Source organism: Cetorhinus maximus, chromosome 21, assembly GCF_964194155.1.
Source record: "Cetorhinus maximus chromosome 21, sCetMax3.hap1.1, whole genome shotgun sequence".
In the NCBI taxonomy this organism is placed as follows: domain Eukaryota; kingdom Metazoa; phylum Chordata; class Chondrichthyes; order Lamniformes; family Cetorhinidae; genus Cetorhinus; species Cetorhinus maximus.
In genome coordinates, this window is record NC_135899.1 from 2,949,236 (window position 1) to 2,971,883 (window position 22,648).

Consider the following 22,648-nt stretch of genomic DNA (forward strand, 5'->3'; position numbering starts at 1 on the left):
GAAAAAGGCATATGGGACACTTGCCTTTATTAATCGAGGCATAGATTACAAAAGTAGGGAGGTCATTTTGGAGTTGTATAGAACCTTGGTGAGGCCACAACTGGAGCACTGTGTGCAGTTCTGGTCGCCACATTATAGGAAGGATGTGATTGCATTGGACGGGGTGCAGAGGAGATTCACCACGATGTTGCCTGGGATGAAACATTTAAGTTATGAAGAGAGGTTGGATAGACTTGGGTTGTTTACGTTGGAGCAGAGAAGCCTGAGGGGTGACATGATCGAGATGTACAATATTATGAGGGGCATGGACAGGGTGGATAGGGAGCAGCTGTTCCCCTTAGTTGAAGGGTCAGTCAAAAGGGGACACAAGTTCAAGGTGAGGGGCAGGAGGTTTAGTAAAGGAAAAACATTTTTACCCAGAGGGTGGTGATGGTCTGGAATGCGCTGCCTGGGAAGGTGGGGGAGGTGGGTTGCCTCATATCCTTTAAAAAGTACCTGTATGAGCACTTGACACATCATAACATTCAAGGCTATGGGCCAAGTGCTGGTAAATGGGATTAGATAGGTAGGTCAGGTGTTTCTCACGTGTCGGTGCAGACTCGATGGGCCGAAGGGCCTCTTCTGAACTCTGTGATCTAATTATTATCTCATTATTCTTTGAGTGCAAATTTACTGTTGCCTTTCCTATATTACAACAAGAACCACATTCCCAATATATTTCATTGATCGTAAAGTAATTTTGGATATCCTGAGGTTTCAAAAGGTACTATAGAAATCGAAGTTCTTCCTTTCTCCAAAGGCATTGAAAAGTTATGCCGACATTTCTGAATTATTTTAAGGTGAGACTGGCCATGGCATGCATGTGAGACCCTATCCTTTATGATTTCCTGATTTAGATGAGGAGGTATTCCACATTATTGGCCTATAATTGGTTCAATTCTGTTTCAACTGAGTGCAATTAAATAGGCAGAGATCACAATCATATGGAGTCCATGGAATGGGTGAGGTGGGCTGAGAAAATTCAGCTCTCATCCCATATTTGTACTTCAGTGCTTGGCAACAGCAGCTGAACAAAAAGGCAAACCGGAGGGTTTAATTGCATCTTGGACATGCTGTTGTTCATATTCGTATTCTTGTTGGAGCACAAATCATTTACATTTGAGCAAGATGATGAACTCATCAGCAAATTGATACTGGGCCCAATATTACCTGTGCTGGTTGCTGAGTAAACATATTATCTTCCACTGGTGGACTTCCTTACTTGATTATTTCATTCCTTAAATTGCCTACAAGTCTGTTGGTATGTAACTGGAAATAGAATCATTTGCACTTGACTAAAATATGTATTTGACTGCAAAGTTCCTCATTTGCATCTTGTATGCATATTTATTTTAAAAATGTATATGTATTGAGAGTGCCACATGTGTATAGTGGAGAAATAAATAATAGGAAAATGTGTCTAATCGCTGAGAGTTGAATCCAAAAGTACATTTAATCTGTGCTAAAGTATCTAATCCTGCCAGGGGAAGCCCCTCAGGCTGTACAGCTCAAAATGAATGTATGCATTGAATAATAGTTATATTATAATTGGTTTTAAGCACCTCAGAGTGCAACAGGATGTATGTTGATAACTCCAATACCATTCATTGTCTGATTGTCTATAATGACCATATTGAAATGATTGTAATATTCATTGATTGTATTGATGCACCTCGTGATCCATGTGTATAAAAGTTGAATCTGATTGTACTCTTGTGATGGTGATTTTGAAATGTTTTGTAATGGTCTTCGAGAAACTTTATGAATAAAGTATATTTTTCAAAAAAAAACTAATCTTGCCAGGGGCAGCAACAGGGCAGCATCGATCAGCCTCAGCGTCATTAGGGTAGGAAACTCTTTCGAGTTATCAACAGTCACAGATTGCAACTCTTTCGAGTACAATCACAGTTCTTGGTTTCCAGGAGTGGGACATGAACCCACAACCCTCTGATTCAAAGGCGAGGGTGCTATGAACTGAGCCACAGCTGACACCTCAATTAGGGTAGGAAGGGGAACTTTCCAGGCCCCTCAGGTGAGTGAGAACTGTAAAGTCGAGATGTTGCTGGCCGGGAGCTCATGTAGGTCAGTGAGCGCAGGCGGGCGGCGATGGGTGAACAGGACTTGGTGCGAATCAGGACACGGGCAGCAAGAATGTTGGATGAGCTGCAGTTTACTCGACGATGGGCGGAAAATAATTCCGAAGGCGCTGAGCGGTTGCACGACCAATGAAGCTGCAAAATAAAATAAATCATTGGTTGAATTTACATTAAACATTCTCCTTCGTGTTAAAAAAAATCCCATTAGCGAGCAGCCCAATTTCAGAAGCTGCTGCACTCAGAGGATCCACATCCTTCAATCTCTTTATCTCTAACCACAGCTGATCAGAATCTATTCCTCTTCCCCCTCATCCTTTCCCTAATTCGCCCCCAAACACTCCCGGGTCCCTGGGGAAATTTCTCCCGCTTTCCAGCGGTTTCTCCCCCGGACTCGATACTTCCAGAAGATTCTCCAAATCACGGTGTCTCGCGGGCCCGCCGCGCTCTCATTGGCCGCAGCTTCAGAACCTTCTCCAACATTCGGCGATGAGGTCACCGGACCGCGCGCTGATTGGCCCTGGCAGTCATCAATCAGCCTCTGTATCGCCCACTCGGCCGCGCTGAGACGAAATAAAGGACAAGAGCTGTAAACCAGGGAGTTACAATTAATCGCCTGAGAGAAGGAATCAGTTGGAAGCTGGATTACTGCAAACGGAAGACTCGACAGCGGCCGCAGCAGCAGCGAAGAGCGACACTATTGTAATTGACTTTTATCAAGACAGAAGAGCAGTGAGCCAGGGAGTTATAATTGCCTTTTGGAATACACCAGTTGGCAGCTGGATTACAAAGCGGAAGACTTGGCAACAGTAGTAGCAACAGCAGCAGCGACTGAACTTCATTGACTTTTATCAAGACAGAAGATGCCTGCAGCTAAGGGAACAGCCATTGGCATTGACCTGGGCACCACCTACTCCTGTGTGGGGGTCTTCCAACATGGCAAGGTGGAGATCATCGCCAATGACCAGGGCAACCGCACCACCCCCAGCTATGTGGCCTTCAACGACACCGAGAGGCTCATTGGAGATGCAGCCAAGAACCAGGTGGCCCTGAACCCTCCCAACACCGTCTTTGATGCCAAGAGGCTCATCGGGAGGAAGTTTGATGACCCGGTGGTCCAGTCTGATATGAAGCACTGGCCCTTCCAGGTGGTGAATGATGCAGGAAAGCCCAAGGTGAGGGTCGAGTACAAGGGTGAGGATAAAAAGTTCTACCCTGAGGAAATCTCTTCCATGGTGCTGACCAAGATGAAGGAGACGGCTGAGGCTTACCTGGGACACACCGTCACCAATGCTGTTATCACGGTGCCGGCTTACTTCAATGACTCCCAACGGCAGGCAACCAAAGATGCCGGTGTGATCGCTGGTCTCAATGTCCTCCGTGTCATCAATGAGCCAACAGCAGCTGCCATTGCCTATGGCCTAGACAAGAAGGGCAGAGGAGATCATAATGTTCTCATCTTTGACTTGGGAGGGGGCACCTTTGACGTGTCTGTTCTCTCCATTGACGACGGTATCTTTGAAGTGAAATCGACAGCGGGTGACACCCACTTGGGAGGAGAGGACTTTGATAATCGCATGGTCAATCACTTCATTGAGGAGTTCAAGCGTAAATACAAGAAGGACATCAGTCAAAACAAGAGGGCGGTCAGGAGACTGAGGACAGCCTGTGAAAGAGCAAAGAGAACCCTATCTTCCAGCACCCAAGCCAGTATTGAAATTGACTCTCTGTTTGAAGGCATAGACTTTTACACCTCCATCACCAGGGCTCGGTTTGAGGAGCTAAATTCTGACCTGTTCAGAGGCACTCTTGAACCAGTGGAGAAAGCTCTGAGAGACGCCAAGCTGGACAAATCGCAGATCCATGATGTTGTCTTGGTCGGGGGCTCCACTCGCATCCCCAAGATCCAGAAACTGCTGCAAGATTTCTTCAATGGCAAGGAGCTGAACAAGAGCATCAATCCTGATGAAGCTGTGGCCTATGGAGCGGCTGTTCAAGCGGCTGTTCTGATGGGGGATAAGTCGGAGAATGTTCAGGATTTACTTCTCCTGGATGTCGCTGCCCTGTCTCTGGGTCTGGAGACAGCAGGAGGGGTGATGACTGCACTCATCAAGCGTAACACCACCATTCCCACCAAGCAGACTCAGATCTTCAGCACCTACTCTGATAACCAGCCTGGTGTCCTTATTCAGGTGTATGAAGGAGAGAGAGCCATGACCAAGGACAACAATCTGCTGGGCAAATTTGAGTTGAGTGGTATCGCTCCTGCCCCTCGTGGGGTGCCACAGATCCAGGTCACCTTCGATATTGATGCCAACGGCATCCTTAATGTTTCTGCTGTTGACAAGAGCACAGGCAAAACAAACAAGATCACCATCAGCAATGACAAGGGAAGGCTGAGTAAGGAGGAAATTGAGAGGATGGTGCAGGATGCAGAAAAGTACAAAACTGAGGATGAAGTCCAGCGGCAGAGGATCGCAGCCAAGAACTCCCTGGAGTCCTACGCCTTCAACATGAAGAACGCAGTGGAGGATGAGAACGTGAAAAATAAGATCAGTGAGGCAGATAAGAGGAAAATCATTAACCAGTGTAACCAGGCAATATTGTGGTTGGAGAACAATCAGATGGCAGAGAAGGAGGAGTTTGAGTACCAGCTGAGTGAGCTGGAAAAACTCTGTAAACCCATCATTGCCAACCTGTACCAAGGAGGAGCAACTGCAGGTGGAGGATCTTGCAGAGCCCAGGCTGGAAATGCCACATCCTCAGGTCCGACTGTGGAGGAGATGGATTAAAAGACTAGAAAGAATTAGGATGCACATTGGGAATCTGACACATCAAATTGTTGGACTCTTCTTCATTGAGCATGAAGATGTGTTGTTGTATTTCTGACTGACAGTGGAGGACTTTACTGGACTAGATGCTGCCAGATCTACACTGACTGTAATAGAAGGTGTGATGACAGTGCTGCTCTGTAAACTCTCTTCAGCCTGTGGCTGAACTGCTTGTTTTGATAAATTAATTTGCAGAATCCTATTGAAGAGGATCAGTGTAGTTGGCATCTAGTTGTACTTGTTTTCTATGGAACTGTCCTCAATGTACAGGAAAAACTTTATTTATACTTGTTCACAGCTGGACTGAATTTTAAAAAAAATATAATAAATGTTTTATTAACTGAATTATTTGTTTGTGGTGGTTTCTGACAAGAATATCCTTCTGAATATGTGCTTTGAAATATTCATTTTTCCACTGCCAACTTATTTCCCGTACAATTTTGACACCATCCTCATAGGTTATTTAAACTCCGGTTCAATCAACAACAAGATTTGCATATCATGTAGCTCCTTTTGCAAGTTAAACATTTTAAAATGGTTCTCTTCCAATGAAATACTATTCCTGAAGTGAAGTCAATTAATTAAAAATTAAATGTGAAAACTTTTTTAAAAACTCTGGTTACGAAACAAATTCTTATTTAACTCATTCATGGGATGAGGGCATCATGGCTCGGCCAGCATTTATTGTCCATTCCTAATTGCCCTTGATTTGCCTTCATGAACTGCTGTGTTCCATATTGCAATATCTTCCCTGGTGTCAATTAAATGATTACATTCAGGGAGAAGGGAAAAAATTCTATGTTGCAAATTATAGGGAAGCTACAAGCCCTGCAAGGTTGGGTACTGTCTTCAACTACAAATTCAGCACATGGTAGACTGGATCTCCCTCTCCAGTTCATGCAAGTGCCTTGGGATGTTTAACTATGTTACAGGTGCTATATAACAGAGGTTGTTGTTGCTCTGGTCAGAAATACAATACACAGGCAGACACACCACTGACACATTATATGCTGTCTGCTGCTCAGAGATCAAACCAAATCAAGCTGGCCAAACAAATCAAAATTCTGGGTGTTAAATGTTTATCCAATTTCTTTCAGTTCTCTTAATAATTATTAGATATGATTTTGCTCATCAGCCAGGAACATTGCTTGTCTTCAGAATCTGCTCTGCCTCCTATTAAAACATTCCCTGTTCTGTTTCTGCTAAAAGATAGATTGAATTGTGACTGATAACACCAGTGCAGAAAGTTCAAGAGCAGAGAAGCAGCAGTTTCCATGCCAGGACAGTAGGTGGCAATGTTGCACTCTGCAACTGTTAACCAAGTGCACTCAATGGCAGGAACACAGGTAATTGGAGGAGGACATTCGGCCCCTCAGGCTTTCTCCACCATTCAACCCGATCATGGCTGATCTACCTGGACGTCACTTTCCCGCGCTCTCCCCATATCTCTTCATGTCTTTAAAATCTAGAAGCCTATCAATCTCTGTCTTGAACATAATCAATGACTGAGCCCCCCACTGCCAATAAGACCATTAAAAGGCTCAATATATATGTTGACTTCAACAGCACAAGATATCTTGAGACTTTGGCAGCCAGAATGTACCACAGGATTCCCTCCCGACACCTCTTCGCTTTGTTTAAGACCCTGTTCAAACCCTACCTACAACAGGATATCTGGTCATACAACAGGGAGATTGATCTGAACGCTAAACTTTGATGGCAGCCTCATGACGGTTAGGAGTTCAAAATCCACTCCAGGTGTTTGAACACATAAGGTAGGCTGACGCTCCCAATGCTGCACTGAAGCAGTGCGGCTAAGGCAGATGTGCCGGCTTTCCGTTGAGATGTTCAACTGAGGCCCTGTCGACAATCAGGTGGACTTAAAAGATCCCTTGGCCCTAGTTCAATGAAGAGCCGGGGTGTACTCCCAGAGTCCTGGCCAAGATCTAGCCCTCGATCAATCTGGTCATTTGACTCCAAGTCACGTAAATAGATACTAGGTCAGATCAGCAAAAGCTTGTGCAGGTGTCTTGTAAGAGAGAGAGGAAAGGAGGCAATGAGGTTAAGGGAGGGATTGCCAGATCTGAGGGACAGGACAACCAAAGGTATGTCTTCCAGTGGTGGACTGAAAATAGTCTGGGTTGCACAAGACGTCAGAATTGGAAGTGCAGTGAAATCTCAGAGGGCTGTAGGGCCAGCAAGGTTACAGAAATAGGGAGGGGCAAGGCCATAAACATGAGAATGAGAATATTAAACTTAAGACCTGGCATGATCTTCTCAAATGACTGAGTAGGCTTGAGGGGCCAAACAGCCTACTGCCGCTCCTAATTCCTATGTATTTATGTTTGCTTCTACATATGATCTAGAAGCTCATGTAGCTCAGTGAACACAGGGATTATGAGTGAATGGGCTTAGATGTGAGTGTTGATCGTTGTCAGTTCTTTTTCCTGCCCGATGAGATCAGGGGCTCTGCATTAAACCGGTCATACAAACAGTCACTGTTAGCTAAAGTGAGAGAGTGTTTTTCACTCTCCAAGGTGCACACCATTCTGACATGGAAATATCTCACCATCCCTTCACTCTTTCTGGGTCACAATCCTGGAAATTCTTTCCTAACAACACTGTGGGTGTCCCTACACCATATGGACTGCAGTGGTTCAAGAAGGTTGTTCACCACCACTTTCTCAGGGGTAATTTGGTGTGGTAATAAATGAGACTTTGCCAGTGATGTTCAGCTATCATGTGCAAACATCAAAAGAGTAAGAGGAAGTACCAAAGGATACGCTCAAGAATCAAGCCTAACCATGTCTGGCATTGATTGCTGTGTAATCTTGTGCATTTTACAGAGTTCCAGTGCAATTATGCACCTGACAGGATTGTGCAGCTGTCCCTGCCATCAATGGCAACAAATTCTATTCATGTTCTGCTCTAATTTAATAAAAGATCTCAAGGAGTTTCGCAGGAGTGCAATGAAGCAAATTTAAACACTGAGCCACATATGACGATATAATGGCAGATTGCCAAAAGATTGGCCAAAGATGGAGGTTATAAACGAGACAGAAGGCTGTATATGTGTAGGGAGGGAATTTCAGAGCTTGAGGCTTAGACAGCTGAAGTGGTGGCCACCAATATTAGAGCAATTAAGATCAGGGAGGCTTAAGATGGCAGAATCAGAATGCAGATATCTCAGAGAGTTATGTGGCTAGAGGAGATTCCTAAGGTAAGGAAGAGTGAGGTAAAGGAGGCATTTGTAAACAAGGTTGAGATTTTTAAAATCAAGGTGTTGCCTGAACAAGAGTCACTGTAGCTCAGTAAGCAGAGAAGTGATAGGGGAACAGAACTTGACGAGAGTTAAGGCCGAATTTTGAGTTATCTCGAATTTACAACATGTAAGATGTGAGAGACCAGTCAGATTTGCGCTACAATAGTCAGGTCTAGAGGTAGCAAAGTCATGAATGAAGAACGTAGGAACAGGAATACTTGGTGGGCGTTTAGCCCACCAAGCCTACTCCGCCATTCAATTAGATCATGGCTGATCATCTACTTCAATGCCTTATTCCCACATTATCCCCATATCCCTTTATATTATTGGTATTTAGAAATCTGTCAATCTCTGCTTTAGCCATACTCAATGACTGAGATTCCACAGCCCTCTGAGGTAGAGAATTCCAAAGATTCACAACCCTCCATATAAAAATACTTCTCCTCATCTTGGTCCTAAGTGGTTTACCCTTTATTTTGAGATTGTGTCCCCTGGTTCGAGACTCGCCAACCTGTCTTTCCCTTCAAGTATTCTGTGGGTTCCAATGAGATCATCTCTCAAACTTTGAAACTCTGGAGAATACAGGTCTAGTTTCCCCAATCTCTCTTCATGTCCTGCCTACCCTGGGACAAGTCTGGTGAACCTTCCTCGCACTCCCTCTATGGCAATAATATCCTTCTGAGGTAAGGGGGCCAAAACTGCACACGGTACTCCAGGTGCGGTCTAAGCAAGGTTTTACTACTCCTGTACTCAAATCCTGTTGCAATGAAACTCTTTCGAGTTATCAACAGTCACAGATTGCAACTCTTTCGAGTACAATCACAGTTCTTGGTTTCCGGGAGTGGGTCATGAACCCACAACCCTCTGATTCAAAGGCGAGGGTGCTATGAACTGAGCCACAGTTGACAAACATACCATTAGTCTTCCTAATTGCTTGCTGCACCTTCATGTTAGCTTTGAGTGACTAATTGAAGAGGGCACCAAAGTCCCTTTCTATCTCTAGACTTTCCGATCTCTTACCATTGAGGAAATACTCTGCACATCTATTCCTTCTACCAAAGTGGATAACCTCACATTTTTCCTCATTATATTCCATCTTCCATGTTCTTGCCCACTCACTAAGTCTGTCAAAATCCTCTTGGAACCACTTTACATCTTCCTCACAACACATTCCCATCTAGCTTCGTGTCATCCCCAAACTCGGAAATATTACATTTCCCCACATCCAAATCATTGATATATATTGTGAACAGCTGGGGTCCAAGCACTAATGCTTGCAGTACCCCACTAGTCACAGCCTGCCAACGCGAGAATGATCCATTTATTCCTACTCTCTGTTTTCTGCCTGTTAGCCAATCCTTAATTCATGCCAGTATATTACCTCCTAGCCCATGTGCTTTAATTTTGCTAACCAACCACCTATCATGGACTTTATCAAAAGTCTTATGAAAATCCAAATACACTATGTCCACAGACTCTCCTTTATCAATTCTATTAGTACCACCCTCAAAGAACTCAAACAGGTTCATCAAACATGATTTCCCATTCACAGATCCATGTTGAAGATACTCAATCAAGTTATTATCATCCAAGCATCCACTGATCACATCCTTAATAATTGATTCTCACATTTGCCCTACCACTGATGCAATGCTAACAGGTTTGTAGTGGAGTGACATTTGCTACCTTCCAATCAACAGGAACTGTTCCAGAATCTATAGAATTTTGGAAGATGATCACCAATGCATCCACTAATCCCATAGCTGCCACTTTCAACATCTGGGATGTAGAATATCAGGTCCCAGGGACTTATCAACCTTCAGTCCCATTAATTTCTCCAATAAAACCTTCTTACTAATACTGATTTCCTTCAATTCCTCATTCTCCCTCATCCCCTGGATCTCAAATTCTGAGAGATTTCTTGCATCTTCAGTGAAAACAGACACAGATTAATCATTTACCTTCTCTGCCATTTCTCTATTCCTCATTATAAATTCTCCTGGCTCTGCCTGTGGTGGACCCACATTTGTCTTAGCCAAACATTTCCTCATACCTTCCTCTCCCTCCCAGAACCATGATAGGGCCCCCCTTGTCCTCACTTATCACCCCACCGGCCTCCACATTTAAAGGATTATCCTCCATCATTTCCGCCAACTCCAGCATGATGCCACCACCAAATACATCTTCCCTTCACCCCCCTGGCGGCATTCGCAGGGATCGTTCCCTCCGGGACACCCTGGTCCACTCCTCCATCACCCCCTACACCTCAACCCTCTCCCATGGCACCTTCCCATGCAACCGCAGAAGGTGCAACACCTGCCCCTTTACTTCCCCTCTCCTCACCATCCAAGGGCCCAAACACTTCTTTCAAGCGAAGCAGCATTTCACTTGCACGTCACTCAATTTAGTCTACTGCATTCGCTGCTCCCAATGCAGTTTCCTCTACATTGGAGAGACCAAACGCAGACTGGGTGACCACTTTGCGGAACACCTTCGGTCTGTTTGCAAGCAAGACCCAGGCCTCCCTGTCGCTTGCCATTTCAACACACCACCCTGCTCTCATGCACACATGTCCATCCTTGGCCTGCTGCAATGTTCCAGTGAAGCTCAACACAAACTGGAGGAACAGCACCTCATCTTCCGACTAGGCACTTTACAGCCTTCCGGACTGAATATTGAGTTCAACAACTTTAAATCATGAACTCTCTCCTCCATCCCCACCCACTTTCCGATCCCCCTTTTTTCCAATAATTTATATAGATTTTTCTTTTCGTACCTATTTCCATTATTTTTAAATGTATTTCCATCCATTGTTTTATCTCTACCTTTTAGCCTATTTCGATCCCTTCCCCCCGCCCCACCCCCACTAGGACTATCTGTCCCTTGCTCATCCTGCTTTCTACCCTTAATGTCACCTATTAGCACATTTTTTAGCTAATATCACCACCATCAACACCTCTTTGTCCTTTTGTCTCCGACATCTTTTGGCTATCTCCACCTATCACTGGCCCTCTATCCAACTCTACCTGTCCCACCCCCCCACCCCCCCACCTCCCCCTTAAACCAGCTTATATTTCACCTCTCTTCTATTTTTCCTTAGTTCTGTTGAAGAGTCATATAGACTCGAAACGTTAACTGTGTTCCTCTCCACTGATGCTGTCAGACCTGCTGAGTTTTTCCAGGTATTTTTATTTTTGTTTTGGATTTCCAGCATCTGCACTTTTTTGCTTTTATTTCCTTTGTACATATCTATAGAAGCTTTTACAGTCCATTTTTATGTTTTTTGCTCATTTACATTCTTATTCTATTCTCCCATTCTTCATCAGTTTCTTGGTCCTCCTTTGCTGTATTCTAAAATGCTCCCAATCCTCAGGTTTACTATTCCTTCTGGCATTTTATAGGCCTTTTCTTTTAATCTTATACAATCCTTAACTTCCTTTGTTAGCCACGGTTGACTGACTTTTCTTCTTGGCTTATGTGCCTTGAAGGAATGTATAGTTTCTGTAAACAATATAATTCTTTAAAAACTATCCATTGCCTATGTACTGTCATAACTTTTAATGTATTTTCGCAATCCATCTCCACCAATTTGCCCCTTGCACCTTCATAATCTCCTTTGTTCAAATTTAACACCTTGGCTTCAGATTGACCTACTTCACTTTCAAACATAATGTAAAATTCTACCATATTACAGTCACTGAGACCTAAAGGTTCTTTTACAAGATTACTAATTAGCCCTTTCTCATTACATTATATTAGATCTATAATATCCTGTTCTCTGGTCAGTTCCACAACATACTAATCTAGAGATCATCTCTAACACGCTCCAGAAACTCTTCGTCCACAACATTGAGTTCTTATTAGGTTTACCCAGCCTATATGCAGATTGAAGTCACCCTTGATTACTGTATTACCCATGCTACATGCATCATTAATCTTGAGTATTGCTGAAAAAAGACATTTTGTCTAAGCTTTTCATCTTGCACTCATCAGGACAATTGCAAGAATACCAATGTCAGGGGAAGCAACAACTTTATACTGTATGAGAAGTGAGTGCCGATTGGTTGGTAAGTGGACTCTGACTGGTAGAGGCATTGCCATGGAAAATGCACTAGTACTCAGTGACTGACAGTTAACTGCCAAATATTGTTTGAAATTTAAACCAGACAGCTTGACTCTGATTGGTCAAGGCATTGCCCTGAGGAAAGAGCCAGCGAATGGCCATCACTTATTTTGTTTAGCTGAAACAGGCGCAATGTGTGTACATGTTCTTTCTGCTCTGCAAAGTACAGAGCCCTGTGTATTAATATATGTAGCTTCCAGTACATGCAAATGTGCCACACTGCGGATCAAATTGACAAACTTAAATTGGTTGTCAGCATAATTTCTAGCACACTGAAGCATATTTAGCAAATGTTGTCCAATCACGGAGTGACAGCTAATGTTAGACACTGCGTTTTGAGTTTTTCAAGCACGGGCTGGATCAATGCGCTCTGTACCTTGGTGCTATGAACAGCAGAAGGGACATGATGTTTGATATGATCCGCCAGCCTTAGGGATGTAGGGCCTACATACCTAACATCACACTGGCACTGGAATTCTTTTACCACGTTACTCATTTGTGTGATAGGCAGAATGCCTTTTCGGCTTGACAGCAGCATCCTGTTAGTGGTGAATACCACTCCTGTTGCTACTTTGTAGTAGCAGCGTGAAGCAGCTAGCTTCACCTGTTGCTCAAATTTTTGAGATACCTTTCCCTTCCAGAGTAATTTGAGGTAGACTAGACACTTTTCAGAGCTGAAAATAATGGCCTTAGTTCATGGGTTTGCACAATATACAGCACAATATGATTTGATCCGGGTCGCCATTATCCCAGAGGATATTTCAGCATCAAGATTGCATGGCGAACAAATAGCTTGGGCCCTATTTACGAGTTTGCCGACAAGGCCAATTTTATAGCACATGGAATGTAAGAATGCCATGGAATGTAAGAATACCATGGAATGTAAGAATGCCCAAGTATATATTGACCAGTAAAGGTAGGCTTGAGGTAGGCCATGGTAGAGAACCCTCTGGCAGATTTCTCAACTAGTACATCAAGGAAAAGGAGTTCATTTGACTGCTCTATTTCAAAGGTGAATCTGAGAGCAAGATGGAGCACCTTAAGACATGCAAGAAAATTATTACTTTCTGCTACGGATTCAAATATAGCAAACGTATCATCCACATATTGGAAATATGCAAAAGGCAGGAGTTAGCTCTCACTCCATCGAAGAATCGTTTCTCATGGAGCCGAAAAAAGATGTTTGTAAGAGCTGGGCCTAGAGGGGATCCTATGGCAACACCATCTATTTGGGCATACATGGTGTCGTTAAAGCTGAACTCAACTGCACGAGTTGCTGAGTTCATAAGCTCAATGGATGCTGATTAACACGATGGTCATGGGTCTAGATCACCATCCCCCAGACAAGCTATGTTAAACCCCCCCGACAGCACTAGCATCCCTGCAAGGATATTACTTTAAGGCGTAACTCTCTTGTATGGGTCTCACCTGTCCCAGAACCAATCCCAATGCTTCAAAAATCTGATGCCCTCCCTCCTACACCAATTCTCTAGTCGTGCTCAATTGATCAATCCTCCTATTCATATGCTCACCCATACATCGCACTGGGTGTAATCCTAAAATCTGCTTTCAGGACCGCATCCTTCTTCTTACCTGTGTCGTTGGTACCAATGTAGACCACGACCTCTGGCTGTTCACTCTCCCCCAGAAGGATGTCCTGCAGACGCTCCTTGACATCCTCAACCCTGGCACCTGGGAAGTAACATACCATCCTGGACTCACGTTTACTGCCCAGAAACACAAGTCTGATCCCCTGACTATCAAATCTCCTGTCACTATTGCTCCTCCACGCTTCTTCCTCCCCTCCTATGCTGCTGAGCCACCCATGATGCCACAGACATTGCTCTGGCTGCACTCCCCTGAGGAGGTAACAAGGAGGATTGATAAGGGTCGCACAATGGATGTTGTCTACATGGATTTCAGTAAGGAATTTGAAAAGGTCCCACATGCAGACTGGTCAGGAAAGTGAGATCTCATGGGATATACGGGACGGTGGAAGTTTGGATCCAAAATTGGCTCAGTGACAGGAAACAAAGGATAATGGTCGATGAATGTTTTTGCGAATGGAAAATGGTTTCCAGTGGTATTCCTCAGGGATCAGTGTTGGGGCCTTTGCTGTTTGTTCTATATATTAATGATTTAGACTTAAATGTGGAAGGTGTGATTGGGAAATTTGCAGATGGCACAAAAATTTGCCATGTAATTGATACTGAAGAAGATATCTGTCAGCTCCAGAATGATACTGATGGTTTGGCTGAGTGGGCGGAGAAATGCTAAATGGAATTCAATCCGGATAAGTGTGAGGCAATGCATTTGGGAAGGGCAAAAAAAGCAAGGGAATACTCAATAAACGGGAGGACATTGAGAAGGGTTGAGGAAGTGAGAGAGATTGGAGTGCGTGTCCACAGGTCCTTGAAGGTGGCACGACAGGTGGACAAGGAGGTCAAGAAAGCTATGGAATGCTTTCCTTCATTGGGCATTGTATTTTGTATTGAATACAAAAGCAGGGATGTAATGGTGGAACTGTATAAAATACTGGTTAGGCCACAGCTGGAATTTTGTGTACAGTTCTGGTCACCACATTAAAGGAAGGACATAATTGCTCTGGAGAGAGAGCAGAGGAGATTTATAAGAATGTTGCCAGGGCTTGAAAATTGCAGCTATGAGGAGAGATTGGATGGCTGGGGTCGTTTTTCTTTGAAGAGGGGGCTAAGTGTTGACCTAATTGAGGTGCACAAAATTATGAGGGACCTAGATAGGGTAGACAGGAAAGATTGTTTCCCCTAGCTGAGGAGTCAATTACCAGCAGACATAGATTTAAGGTCATAATTAGAAGAACTAGAGGGGACATGAGGAAAAACCTTTTCACCCAGAGGGTGGTGGGCGTCTGGAATTCACTGCCTAAGTTGGTGGTTGAGGTTGAAACGCTCAACTCATTTAAAAAGGTACCTGGATCTGCATCTGAAGTACTGTAACCTGTGAGGCTACTGACCAGGTGCTGGAAAGTGGGATTAAAATGAGTGGCTAGTTCCTTTTTTCCCTTTTTGGCCAGAGCAGACACGATGGGTTGAATTACCTCTTTCTGCACCATAACCATTGCCCTCACCAGTATCCAGTACCGATTAGCAAGCAAGATAGACGCAGGGAACTCCTGCACTGCCTCTTAGACTGTCTAGCGGTCACCCATTCCCTTTCTGCCTGTATGGTCCTAACCTGCAATGTGACCACTTCCCAAAACGTGCTCTCCACGTAGTTTTCAGCCTCATGGATGCACCGCAGTGACTCCAGCCAGCACTCAAGTTGGAGCTCAAGCTTTTGCAGCCGGTGACACTTTCTGCAGATGTGTTTGTCTAGGACAACTGGTGCATCCATAACATCTCACGTACCTCAAGATGTACATTCCACTGGGCCGAGCTGTACTGCCAAATTGTAACTTTAGAACTAGTTGTTACAATTAGAATAAGTAGAATAACTTCCCAGTTACTCACCAAACAGCTTCTTCCCCTGCACCGATGTAACAGAGATCTACTGGAGGCTGAATAAAGGTACAAAAGAGCACCTATATTCCATTCTTCACCAAACCACCCCCCATTTTACACTCTAGGCACCCAAAGCAGCACTCCCTAGTGCAGACAAAGCAGTATTGAGGAAGGTCTCTATTTATGCTCCCTGAAAAATGACTAACTCAAGCTTCTGAAAACCAGCTTAAGCTAGCTACCTAATTAACTAGCTGCAGCTGCTTCCAGAAAGATGGTATACTCGTTTCAATAAAACTTAACTTCTCTTACCTTAAGGAGTACTTTCTAGTTCATTGCTAAATTAAAGAGAAAAAAAGGGCTAGACTTTAGATAAAAATCAACCCTTAAACTCCCTCACTCACCAGACTCCCGCTTTGCACTCTATGCACCCAAACCAGCACTACACAAACCTACGGCCTGGACAAATTTATCGACATGAAAATAGTGATGGTGGCCAGAGGTTTATCATGGGGTGGAGTTTGACAACAAGGCTGCTTACAGTCGGGTTCATAGACTCATAGTTTTTTTTAATTCGTTCATGGGATGTGGGCTTTGCTGGCTAAGTAGGATTTCTTGCTCATCCCTAAATCCCTAGACTTGGGCTGTTTTCGTTGGAGCAGAGAAGACTGAGGGGCGACCTGATCGAGGTGTACAAGATTATGAAGGGCATGGACAGGGTGGATAGGAAGCAGCTGTTCCCCTTAAGTTGAAGGGTCAGTTACAACAGGGCTTAAGTTCAAGGTGAGGGGCAGGAGGCTGAGGGGGGGATGTGAGGAAAAACGTTTTTACCCAAAGGGTGCTGACGGTCTGGAATGTGCTGCCTGGGAGGGTGATGAGGGTGGGTTGCCTCACATCCTTTAAAAAGTACCAGGATGAGCATTTGGCACATCATACCATTCAAGGCTATGGGCCAAGTGCTGGTAAATGAGATTAGGTAGGTAGGTCAGGTGTTTCTCACGTGTCGGTGCAGACTCGATGGGCCGAAGGGCCTCTTCTGCACTGTGTGATTATGTGATTCATGACTTGCTTCGAAATACCCTTTAGCCCCAACTGCAATAAATTTAGAACAAACGTGCTCAAAGAAGTCAAAAAGCGTTTGCAAAACTCCGCGTTTATTTTTCCTCCCACCTATTGCTTACAGCAGTGTCCAGGAGATTTATCCTCAACGGCTGGAGACTCCGGGGCAATCCGGGAGGATTGGCAACCGCCTCATTGGTGCTGACCAACAATCTCCTCTTGGTTTTGTTCCTCCTTCCCGAATTCAGACAGCCCCAACTGATCAGAATCTATTCCTCTTCCCCCTTTCCGTTCCCTAATTCCCCCCGAAACACTCCCGGGTCCCTTCAGAAATTTCTCCCGCTTTCCAGCGGTTTCTTCGCCGGTCTCGATCCTTCCAGAAGATTCGCCAACTCTCGGCATCTGGTGGGCCCGTCGCGCTCTCAATGGCCGCCGCTTCAGAACCTTCTACAACATTCGGCGGTGAGGTCACCAGAACGCGCGCTGAATGGTCAAGGGCGCCGTCAATCAGACGCTGGGTGACGCCCACTCGGCCGCTCTCAGACTATATAAACGACAAGAACTGGAAACCAGAGTTATCATCGCCTGAGCGAAGAAATCATTTGGAAGCTGCATTACTACGAGTGGAAGATTTGACACCAGCATCGAAGAGTGAATTGAATTAACTTTTATCAAGACAGAAGATGCCTGCAGCTAAGGGAACAGCCATTGGCATTGACCTAGGCACCACATACTCCTGTGTGGGGGTCTTCCAACATGGCAAGGTGGAGATCATCGCCAATGACCAGGGCAACCGCACCACCCCCAGCTATGTGGCCTTCAGCGACACCGAGAGGCTTCTTGGAGATGCAGCCAAGAACCAGGTGGCCCTGAACCCACCCAACACCGTCTTTGATGCCAAGAGGCTCATCGGGAGGAAGTTTGATGACCCGGTGGTCCAGTCTGATATGAAGCACTGGCCCTTCCAAGTGGTCAGTGATGCAGGAAAGCCCAAAGTGAAGGTCGAGTACAAGGGTGAGGATAAAACGTTTTACCCTGAGGAAATCTCTTCCATGGTGCTGACCAAGATGAAGGAGACGGCTGAAGCTTACCTGGGACACACCGTCACCAATGCTGTTATCACGGTGCCGGCTTACTTCAATGACTCCCAGCGGCAGGCAACCAAAGATGCCGGTGTGATCGCTGGTCTCAATGTCCTCCGTGTCATCAATGAGCCAACAGCAGCTGCCATTGCCTACGGCCTAGACAAGAAGGGTAGAGGAGATCACAATGTTCTCATCTTTGACTTGGGAGGTGGAACCTTTGACGTGTCTGTTCTCTCCATTGATGACGGTATCTTTGAAGTGAAATCGACAGCGGGTGACACCCACTTGGGAGGAGAGGACTTTGATAATCGCATGGTCAATCACTTCATTGAGGAGTTCAAGCGTAAATACAAGAAGGACATCAGTCAAAACAAGAGGGCGGTCAGGAGACTGAGGACAGCCTGCGAGAGAGCAAAGAGAACCCTATCTTCCAGCACCCAAGCCAGTATTGAGATTGACTCTCTGTTTGAAGGCATAGACTTTTACACCTCCATCACCAGGGCTCGGTTTGAGGAGCTAAATTCTGACCTGTTCAGAGGCACTCTGGAACCAGTGGAGAAAGCTCTGAGAGATGCCAAGCTGGACAAATCGCAGATCCATGATGTTGTCTTGGTTGGGGGCTCCACCCGCATCCCCAAGATCCAGAAACTGCTGCAAGATTTCTTCAATGGCAAGGAGCTGAACAAGAGCATCAATCCTGATGAAGCTGTGGCCTATGGAGCGGCTGTTCAAGCGGCTGTTCTGATGGGGGATAAGTCGGAGAATGTTCAGGATTTACTTCTCCTGGATGTCGCTGCCCTGTCTCTGGGTCTGGAGACAGCAGGAGGGGTGATGACTGCACTCATCAAGCGTAACACCACCATTCCCACCAAGCAGACTCAGATCTTCAGCACCTACTCTGATAACCAGCCTGGTGTCCTTATTCAGGTGTATGAAGGAGAGAGAGCCATGACCAAGGACAACAATCTGCTGGGCAAATTTGAGTTGAGTGGCATTGCTCCTGCCCCTCGTGGGGTGCCACAGATCGAGGTCACCTTCGATATTGATGCCAACGGCATCCTCAATGTTTCTGCTGTTGACAAGAGCACAGGCAAAACAAACAAAATCACCATCAGCAATGACAAGGGAAGGCTGAGTAAGGAGGAAATTGAAAGGATGGTGCAGGATGCAGAAAAGTACAAAACTGAGGATGAAGTCCAGCGGCAGAGGATCGCAGCCAAGAACTCCCTGGAGTCCTACGCCTTCAACATGAAGAGCGCAGTGGAGGATGAGAATGTGAAAAATAAGATCAGTGAGGCAGATAAGAAGAAAATCATTGACCAGTGTAACCAGGCAATATTGTGGTTGGAGAACAATCAGATGGCAGAGAAGGAAGAATTTGAGTACCAGCTGAGTGAGCTGGAAAAACTCTGTAAACCCATCATTGCCAACCTGTACCAAGGAGGGGCAGCTGCAGCTGGAGGATCTTGCAGAGACCAGGCTGGAAATAGCACAACCACAGGACCGACTGTGGAGGAAGTGGATTAAAACACGGGAAAGAATAAGGATACACATTGGGAATCTGACAGAGATTGTTGGACTCTTCCTCATTGAGCACGAAGATTTATTTTGTATTTCTGACTGACAGTGGAGGACTTTACTGGACTAGATGCTGCCAGGTCTATACTGACTGTAATAGAAGGTGTGATGACAGTGCTGCTCTGTAAACTCTCTTCAGCCTGTGGCTTAACTTGCTGAATTAATCTGCTGAATCCTATTGAGGACGATCAGTGTAGTTGGCATCTAGTTATACTTGTTTTCTATGGAACTGTCCTTAATGTACAGGTTAAACTTTTTATTTATACTTGTTCACAGCTGGACACAGCTGCATTTTTGTAATCAAATAAATGTCTTATTTACTGAATTGTTTATTTGTGGTGATTTTGGACATGAATACACTTTTGAATTTGTGCTTTGAAATATTCATTTATCTGTATTTTTCCACTGTCAACTTATTTCCCATACAATTTTGACACTATTTCCACGGGTTATTTAAATTCCGATTCAATCACCAACAAGATTTGCATGTCATATAGCTGCTTTTCGCAAGTTAAACATTTTGAAATGCTTTACTTCCAGTGAAACACTATTTCTGAAGTGCAGTCAATTAATTTTGTAAAAAATGAGCAGATCTTTAAAAAAAACTCTGGTTACAAAGCAAATTTTTATTTAATTCATTCATGGGATGAGGGCATCATGGCTTGGCCAGACTTCATTACCCATCCCTAATTACCCTTGAGGAATTGCCTTCTTGAACCACTGCAGTCCATATCACAATATACTGTCAATTAAATGATTACATTCAGGGAGGAGGGAAAAAAACAATCTCTGTTGCAAGTTTTAAGAAAGCTACAAGCCCCGCAAGTCTAAGTGTACTGTCTTCAACTACAAAGTCATCACGTGCTAGACTGGATCTCGCTCTCCAGTCCATGCATTTTCACAGTGCCATTGTGTTTTGCTGCCTGTATCTTAACCTGACTGTGAAGTGCCTTGGCATGTTTAACTATTTTACAGGTACTTTATGAATAGAAGTTGTTGCTGCTCTAGTCAGAAATATAATACACGGGTAGACACGCTTTTGACATTTTCTGTTCTGTCTGCTGCTCAGATATAAACCAAATCAAACCGGCTGAATAAATCAAAGTCTCAAAGTTAAATGTTTATCCAATTTCTTCCACCTCTCCGAATAATTATTAGGTATGGTGTTGCTCAACAGCCATAAGCATTACCTGTCTTGTGAAGATGTTCTGCCCCCTATTAAAACATTCCCTATTCTGTTCCTGCTAAAAGATGGACTGGACTGTGACTCAGATGACACCAGTGCAGAAAGTTCAAGAGCAAAGAAGCAGCAGTTTTCATGTCAGGACAGTAGGTGGCAATGTTGCACACTTCAACTGTTAGCCAAGTGCACTCGACGCCAGGTACATAGGAAATACGAGCAGGAGTGGGCCATTCACCCCCGTGAACCTTCCACGCCTGTCAATTCGATCAAAGCTGATCTTCTACCTCAACATCACTTTCCCACATTCTCCCCACATCCCTTCATGTCTTTCAAATCTACAAATCTATCAATCTCTCTCTTGAACACACTCAACAGCCTCCGGAGCCAATAAGAGTTAATAAGACAAACCAAGTACCCAATATATACGGTGATTTCAACAACACAACAAGACACCAAGAGACTTCTGGAGCCAGAAGCTATCATGGGATTCCCTCCGGATGCCTCTCCACTTCGTTTAAGACGCTGCTCAATCCTTACCTCCGACAACATATCTGTTCGTACAGCCAGGACATTCTTCGATCTGAACGCTAAACCTAAGTGAGAATCTCAAGAAGATCTGGAGTTCAAACTCCACTCCAGACTTTTGAACCCATAATGTCGGCTAACACACCCAATGCAGCACTGAGTCAGTGCAGCTATGGCAGATGTGCCGGCTTTCCTTTGTGATGGCTCTAAGTTCAAATGTTTTAATCCTTGGCCAGACCCTGGGTTGTGGGGGTAGATCAGCTTGGAGACCAATAGCGTTTTATTTAAAGTTCAAGATTCTAGACGCTTACTAAGTGAATAAAGCCACAGGTTCAACGGGTTTGGAACAAACAAATAAACTTTACAAGTTCAGGAAGATAAAACGATTTAAAATATTCATTTCGTACTCTAATATTCAGGGTAAGTATCAGGTAAATGTAAATTAACAGGCGAATTATGGTCAGACATACCACATTATTCAATAAATCACAGAGGCAGCCAAAATTGATTCCATGCATTTCTCAGCAACCCACCCAGATATTTGTCAAATTGTGAACAACCAATCTCACTGAAACCTTGTCTTTCCCCCAAGTGTTTCCAAATCCACATCTGAAGATCTGCCTTGGAATTCTCTCCAAGAAGTCACTCCAACTCAGACGGCTTCAATGGCCTACCTTGCAGGGTTTCAACCTCACCTTCTGAGGTTATTTCCTCATACCTTCCCAAGTACACTCAAACACTAGCTCACGAGCATAATTTCAGCTCTTCGGTCATGCCAAGCACCTTATCGTCCAAAGGAGTACTTCTGGCCCATAGCAGAGAGTCACCAACCTACGGCAGCCTTCATGGATCTTCCAGGGTACAATTAGACCAACCGTGATTTTACTGAATAGCGGAGCAAGCATGATAGGCCGAGAGGCCTGCTTCTGCTTCTAGTGCGTATGTTTGTATTTTAAGTGTGAGCCTGGATGAATGCAAATTCTTTCTTTTTCTTGTCCAGTGAGATTAGGGGTTCTGCATCATCCAAACAGTCATCGTTAGCCAAAGTGAAACAATTATGTCAACCTCCAAGTCACACACCATTCTGACATGGAAATATCACACTGTTCCTTCTCTCTATCTGGGTCAGAATCCTGGAAATCCCTTCCTAACAGCACAGTGGGTACACCTACTCCATATGGACTGCAGCTGTTTAAGATGGCTTGACACCACCACTTTCTCAGGGGCGGTTGGGTATGGTAATAAGTAAGACATTTCTAGTAATGTGCATCTCACATGCACGAACAGTAAAAAAAGTGAAGTACCATAGAATACCCTGAATAATCAAGAATAACCATGTCTGGCATTCATTGCTGTGTAATCTTGTGATTTCCAATGCAAATATGCGCCCAACG

The 22,648-nt window shown here is 44.5% G+C and overlaps 2 protein-coding genes and 1 long non-coding RNA gene across 3 annotated transcripts; 2 read left to right on the forward strand and 1 right to left on the reverse strand.

Moving 5' to 3' along the window:
- Positions 1–1,466: 1,466 nt before the first annotated feature.
- On the reverse strand, positions 1,467–17,322 carry LOC144695577 (uncharacterized). The gene is made up of 3 exons (XR_013579975.1): positions 16,995–17,322; positions 13,942–14,040; positions 1,467–2,270 (listed from the first exon to the last, which is right to left on the reverse strand). It is a non-coding gene; the product is annotated as an uncharacterized LOC144695577 (long non-coding RNA).
- On the forward strand, positions 2,759–5,308 carry LOC144695568 (heat shock 70 kDa protein 1A-like). The gene has a single exon (XM_078566450.1). It carries the CDS (start codon positions 2,996–2,998, stop codon positions 4,922–4,924), a length of 1,929 nt encoding a protein of 642 aa, XP_078422576.1. The 5' UTR covers positions 2,759–2,995; the 3' UTR covers positions 4,925–5,308.
- Positions 17,323–17,444: 122 nt separating the features above from the next.
- LOC144695565 (heat shock 70 kDa protein 1A) lies at positions 17,445–20,120 on the forward strand. Its single transcript, XM_078566445.1, has one exon. The coding sequence runs from the start codon at positions 17,567–17,569 to the stop codon at positions 19,493–19,495; it is 1,929 nt and encodes a 642-aa protein (XP_078422571.1). The 5' UTR covers positions 17,445–17,566; the 3' UTR covers positions 19,496–20,120.
- The last annotated feature ends 2,528 nt before the right edge of the window (positions 20,121–22,648 follow it).

What these genes read in the sequence shown, in the direction of transcription:
- LOC144695568 (XM_078566450.1), top strand. Translation starts at nt 2,996, where the DNA reads ATGCCTGCAGCTAAGGGAACAGCCATTGGCATTGACCTGGGCACCACC.
- LOC144695565 (XM_078566445.1), top strand. Translation starts at nt 17,567, where the DNA reads ATGCCTGCAGCTAAGGGAACAGCCATTGGCATTGACCTAGGCACCACA.